The following is a 7,042-nucleotide window of genomic DNA, read 5'->3' on the forward strand; positions in this document are numbered from 1 at the left end:
CACTTCTCCAATTAATCAAAATTAAACGATTACTGGACTTACATACATACACAGTTACTCATCTGTGAAGGGATTTGTGACATGGACAAACAGGTTGAAGAAAAACCATACATTTTGCTCAATTACAAAAGGGCTGGCTTTAAAAAAAAGTAGGTTTTAAATTGTGAGTGCTAAGTCTTGGAAATGGCTGACTACTTATGCCCAAATTACTTGGGCAAGACTGATAAGTGAGACACTTGAGATGTGTGCTCTGAGCATATAATGCTTCTACCGCAATTTTTATCTTAGGGCAATATTTTCTGCATAAATGGCTTGGAAGTGAAAATTTATAAAATTGACTTGACATCTGTGAATATTTTCACAGGTGCCAGGTGTGCATTTTTATTTCTCTCCAGTTTTCTGCCAGATACTTTTCTCAGCAATTGTTTCAAATTGAAATACTGTAGAACAAAGGGAACAAATGATGTATGTGTGTGAGTAAAACAGACGTCACGTAGAGATTTGGGTTACTTACACAAACGCGTGGTACAGTAGCGCCCATCCTCGCGGTCTCTCCAGGGCGTCATAAATAAGGGTTTGAATTCTCCGCTTCCTGATGTTATTCCGTTTAACGGGTCGCGTGTACCCCAGGGGCGTCTTGGCCAACAGTCCGAAACCCTGCGTGCTCCTCTTGAAATCTTCCCGACCTGGAGCCACCAACAGGAGAGCTCCATCTTTGTCCACCCCGGCCCCTTGGTCCAAGTCCACGGGCAGGGCTGATGTCTTTTTGTCCCTCTGCTCCTCAGAACCGTTAGCAACATTTCTGGACCTGATCCCCATGTTCACTCGTGATCCTTGGCGCCGCGCTTATGGAGATCTGGTATGAGCCGCATGCCATGATCTGAGGCGATAAATCAAGATGACTTCAGCAGAGGGTCATGTAGGGATCTGGTCCCCTTCATAAAGGGAGGTGCTCCGCAGTCTGACTGGAGGGTGTGTGTGTGTGTGTGTGTGTGTGCGTGTGTGTGTGTGTGTGGGTGGGTGGGTGCGTGTGTGTGCGCGTGTGTGTGTGTGCGTGGGGTGGGGGGGGGGGGGTCATACCTAACGGCTACAGCTACTATGAATGGAAACATTCGACCACATTAACAAGAATCGAGCAACAATTGCACGGCATGTTATTTCATAACCCTTAACAGACTGTCAACAGTTAATAGGCTACAACACCTTGTATTTCCATCGGTAAAATGTGAAAATAACTCAGAAAACATAGGCTAGGCGAGCTCAAAACACTGGCTAAATTATCCATGAGGAACGAGACGTCCACACGGACTTGACCCGTAGCCTACCCGTGCTCCAAAGCCGACCGCTCCCGACAAAGCATGATTTATGTTGAGGCTTCCTCCTTCCAGTCTCCACCTGCCGCTCCTGATAAAACAAACGCTGTGAAGAGAGGTGGGGTATGGATGAGATAGATGTCTTGCCTGTAGGAGAAAGGAGTCGATACTTAAACTGAAACCCACCACCACTAAGCATTAATGATACTAGGGAAGGATTCCTTTTTCTTACAAACAGTCGCTAGCACAAGTTGCCTGGCTACTCAGACTACTTGCCACGCCCACGGACGTTAGTTTCTTCAAGTGTATAGAGAACGTCAGAGCAGCGGTAGAATTGAGTGCGAGTCGTCAGGCTAGCTAGAGCGAGAAGATACATTGTCATCTTCAACCTAGGCTGCAGAGCCTTCTGGAGCACGTGATGCATTGCTGTCATTTCACATTTTAGTCATTTTAGCAGATGCTCTTATCCAGAGCGTCTTACAGTTAGTGAGTGCATACATTTTCATATTGGCCCCCCGTGGGAAACGAACCCACAACCCTTGCGTTGCAATCACCATGCTCTACCAACTGAGCTACAGGGGACTACAGGGGACATCGCACGTGCGTAAAATTATGTCAATATTACATGATTATCAAATTAGATTAAGCTAGCCTATTTGTTACTTTTATATTGTGTTAATTGTTCGTGATGAGCAGAGCAAATTGTAATTAGGAATATTTTAAATCTGAATGTCAGTGGGCAGTGGCCCCGTGTAGCTCAGTTGGTAGAGCATGGCCCTTGCAACGCCAGGGTTGTTGGTTTGATTCCCACGGGGGGCCAGTATGAAAAATAAGAGCGTCTGCTAAATGACGTAAATGTGAATATGATTTGCAGCACACACTGGTTTTAAAGGTAATTTGTCAATGTAGGTGTAATCAACGTGGAAAATATATTGAATTTGAAAAAAGTTATAAACCAGAACAGTTTTCTTCTCATTTCAACCAGCATTGTAAATAATGAAATTAGGGTAAAACTTCAATTTAAATAAATTGAATACATCTGACTAACAGGTTGTTAAATCAATATAATTTCAACATAATCATCATAACTATATATATGTTGAAATTGCGTTGAGAATTCCACATAGAAACATTCAAGATCTTTTTAATCCTATTCATGTATTGAGTGATTGAAATTATGTGGAATGTTATATTTGATTAGACATTTAATTTGAGGTAGTCTATGCAAATGACTATGGAAGCTGATCAACGTCTAAATGTGTTGACATGATGGCTCAGCTGAATCGAACATAGCTTATTTTGAAAGCTAAGCAGAGTACATAGAAGTAGCGGTCTAGTGGCGCAGCGGTCTAAGGTACTGCATCTCAGTGCTTGAGGCGTCACTATAGACCCCCTGGTTCGATTCCAGGCTGTATCACAACCGGCCATGATTGGGAGTCCCATAGGGCGGCGCACAATTGGTCCGGGTTTGGCCGGGTTAGGCCGTCATTGTAAATAAGAATTTGTTCTTAACTGACTTACCTAGTTAAATAAATAAAATATAAAAAAGTAGGCTTCTGGATGGAAGTCCGGTTATCACTGAAGTGCATATACCAGTCACTGTACATGTGGAAATTGTTGGACTGGGGCTTCATATTGTATTTAAATGTGTCACGTGTGGTAAACAACGGGTATAGACTACCAGTGACATGCATACTTATTAGAAAAATTATAACACAAGGAATAAATACACAATGAGTAACGATAGCTTGGCTATATACACGGGGTACCAGTACCGAGTCGATGTGCAGGGGTATGAGGTAGCTACTTTTGTATACGTAATGTATGTGGACACCCCTACAAATTAGTGGATTTGGCTGTTTCAGCCACACCCGTTGCTGACAGGTGTATAAAATAGAGCATTCAGCCATGCAATCTCCATAGACAAACATTGGTGTCACGGTTTCGGCCGAGGCTGCTCCTCCTCCTTGTTCGGGCAGGCTTCGGCGGTCGTCGTCTCCGGAGTACTAGCTGCCACCGTTCTTTGTTTTCGATGTTTGATTGGTTTGGTCTGTTTAGTACACCTGTTCATGTTTAGTGTTGATTATGTGTCCTATAAGTTCTCGTTGTTTCTGTCATGTGTTGTGTGTAATTGTTTTCCTGTCGTTTGGTGCAGTGCTGTTTGCCAGTCGCTCTTTGTGTACTGACGCACTATTGTTTTGTGCGCAGTTTCGGTTTTGGAGTGTTTTACGCACTGTGGCGTATTTCGCCTCCGGGTTGTTTGACCCGTGTTGTTATTTTGGAATTTCTAGTAAAGTCTGGATTGACTTAGCTCCTGTGTCCTGCAATTGATTCGCACCACATCCGCATCAGAGAACGTGACAGAATTACACACCATAAGATGGAATCAGCAGGAGCAGCTGCAGCACCTGGGTCGCTTGAGGAGTATATCCGCGGTCAGGATGACCAGATCCGACAACTGGGGACCGCTCTGCAGGACGTCATCAACACCCTGCACCGATTGGAGTCCAGAGGGGTACCCACACCTCCACCTACCTTACCACCACCATCGGTCGGTCCGCCCGTCCCAGGCCCGGAACCCAGTGGGATTCAGCTCTCACTCCCGAGGGCGTATGACGGCACAGCTGCCGGGTGTCAGGGGTTCCTCCTGCAGGTGGAGCTCTACCTGGCCACTGTACACCCGGTGCCCTCGGGACACGAGAGCGTTTCTGCCCTCATCTCCTGTCTCACGGGCAAGGCGTTGGAATGGGCCAACGCCAAGTGGAGGAGGATAGACGCCACCACCATCTCCTACGCGGAGTTCTCCCGTCGCTTCAAGGCCGTGTTCGACCATCCACCTGAGGGCAAAGCGGCGGGGTGCGTCTATTCTACCTCCGACAGGGGAGGAGGAGCGCACAGGCATTTGCACTGGAGTTCCGGACTCTAGCGGCAGATGCAGGGTGGAATGAACGGGCCCTCACCGATCATTTTCGATGTAGCCTACGGGAGGACGTTCAACGTGAGTTGGCCTGCAGGGACACCAATTTCACCTTCGACCAGTTGGTCGACATGTCCATCCGTCTGGACACCCTGCTGGCCACCCGTGGACGTTCCGAGTGGGGTCCGTCCATTCCATCCTCCAGCACCTCCGAGCCGAGCCCCATGGAGCTCGGGGGTGCTGGCGCTAGAGAAAGGAGGAGAAGGAGCCCGAGGGGGGCTGTCACCTGCACCAACTGCGGCCGTGGAGGGCACACTGCGGCCAGGTGCTGGGGAGGGTCTCCAGGAGGAGGGGACGACAGGCCTGGGGAGCATTCCAAGGTGAGTAGACGCCCCACTTACCCAGAGCTCTCTGTTGTGCACTTTTGTATACCTGTTAGTTTTCCACAGGTTGCACCTCATTCCCAGCATAAGGCGCTAGTAGATTCAGGCGCAGCTGGGAATTTTGTTGACCGGAAGTTTTGTTTAGATTTAGGGATTCCCCTCCTGCCTGTCGACGATCCTTTTCCCGTTCATGCTTTAGAGAGCCGCCCGTTGGGGTCAGGGTTGATTAGGGAAGTCACAGCGCCACTTAGGATGTGTACGCAGGGGGGTCATGAGGAGACTATTCAGCTATATCTGATCGACTCTCCTGCGTACCCGGTGGTGCTGGGAATTCCCTGGTTAAGTACCCATAACCCTGCCATTTCGTGGCAACAGAGAGCTCTTAAGGAGTGGTCTGCTCAGTGTGAGGGGCGATGTCTGGGTGTTTCCGTGGGGGCGACCTCGGTGGAAAGTCCAAACCAAGTGCCCGCATTGCACATTCCACCTGAATATGGGGATTTGGCACTTGTGTTCAGTAAGGCGAGGGCGACGCGGTTGCCTCCTCACAGACAGGGGGATTGTGCGATAGACCTCCAGGCAGGAGCAGCGCTCCCACGGAGCCACGTGTATCCTTTGTCTCAAGAGGAGAGAAAGGCTATGGAGACTTACATAGCCGAATCTTTGAGACAGGGATACATACGGCCCTCCACTTCCCCTGCGTCCTCTAGCTTCTTTTTTGTGAAGAAAAAGGATGGAGGGTTGCGCCCGTGCATTGATTACCGTGGTCTCAATCAGATTACTGTGAAATACAGTTATCCACTCCCTCTGATTGTGACTATGACGGAGTCATTGCACGGAGCGCGTTTCTTCACAAAACTGGATCTCAGGAGCGCATATAACTTGGTGCGCATTAGGGAGGGCGATGAATGGAAAACAGCCTTTAGTATCACCTCGGGTCATTACGAGTATCTCGTCATGCCATACGGGTTGATGAACGCTCCTTTGGTCTTCCAATCCTTCGTGGATGAGATCTTCCGGGACATGCAGGGGCAAGGTGTGGTCGTGTACATTGATGACATTCTAGTGTACTCTCCTACCCGAGCCGAGCATGTAGCCCTGGTGCGTCGAGTGTAAGTGATTACACCAACACCTACAGTAAGTGATTACACCAACACATACAGTAAGTGACTTCCGTCTCGCTTCCGCATTGTCTCCGTGCTGCTCTGCTGTTTGTTGCTACTTGGCTACCTGCCAAACTATTCACGTTTTACTTTTAATAAACGTTTAATCAATCTCTGTGTTCAACAAATTTACCAACTTTTTAGTTTTGTCCTCACTCATCTTTTTTCGTTAAACTTTTTCACCCCGGACGTTTATCCCGAGACAGAAGAGTCATTTTCCTGTGCGTTTTAGCTGCCAACTTTACGTTATTTTCCGTTTTTCCATCGCAACTTTTTTTTCCCTTATTCAACTTTTTCACTCCGGACGCTTTATCTGGACATGGCTCATCAACATCTTCAACAGCCGAAGCTAAGTAGTAACATTAACATGATGTCTTTTAATTGCAGTCGCTGTACTCATAATATACAGGAGAATTCTCGCCTTACGGCGAGAATAGCTGTGCTACAAGCCCAGCTTCAGACGCAATCGTTAGGCAAGAGTATTATCAGTGTAGGAAAGGAAGAAACAGCGTCTGTGCCACCAGTAAGTACAGACAGTAACGTTAGTATAACTCCCCCCGCACAGTCCCTGCAGCCGGACAACTTTCTCATGGCTTCTGGAGGGAAATACTGTTGGAATGCTCAACCGGTGTCGCTCATTCAGCCGACAGAAACCTTCAACCGGTTTTCCCCATTATGTAGCGAGTCGGAGTCTGAGTCTGAGTCTTCTCTAGTCTCTACTCCTCCCGTTACGGGGTCTGAGACGCCGAAGGCTCCCACCATTAGCTCTGACAAATTGAAAACCCTAGTCATTGGCGACTCCATTACCCGCAGTATTAGACTTAAAACGAATCACCCAGCGATCATACACTGTTTACCAGGGGGCAGGGCTACCGACGTTAAGGCTAATCTAAAGATGGTGCTGGCTAAAGCTAAAACTGGCGAGTGTAGAGAGTATAGAGATATTGTTATCCACGTCGGCACCAACGATGTTAGGATGAAACAGTCAGAGGTCACCAAGTGCAACATAGCTTCAGCGTGTAAATCAGCTAGAAAGATGTGTCGGCATCGAGTAATTGTCTCTGGCCCCCTCCCAGTTAGGGGAAGTGACGAGCTCTACAGCAGAGTCTCAGCACTTAATCGCTGGTTGAAAACTGTTTTCTGCCCCTCCCAAAAGATAACATTTGTGGATAATTGGCCCTCTTTCTGGGACTCACCCACAAACAGGATCAAGCCTGACCTGCTGAGGAGTGACGGACTCCATCCTAGCTGGAGGGGTGCTCTCCTCTT

General features: G+C 47.9%; 1 protein-coding gene across 1 annotated transcript in view; it reads right to left on the reverse strand.

Moving 5' to 3' along the window:
* kcnq3 (potassium voltage-gated channel, KQT-like subfamily, member 3) overlaps window positions 1-819 on the reverse strand; it is a gene marked incomplete at its 5' end in the record, with an annotated part of 182,856 nt that extends 182,037 nt beyond the window's left edge. The window contains one exon of the mRNA XM_084139317.1: window positions 515-819. Within this exon, the coding sequence (XP_083995443.1) occupies window positions 515-819 (305 nt within the window). The remainder of the gene's footprint in view (window positions 1-514) is intronic.
* Window positions 820-7,042: the final 6,223 nt, after the last annotated feature.

Source organism: Coregonus lavaretus, assembly GCF_964263955.1.
Source record: "Coregonus lavaretus genome assembly, chromosome: 23".
NCBI lineage: Eukaryota > Metazoa > Chordata > Actinopteri > Salmoniformes > Salmonidae > Coregonus > Coregonus lavaretus.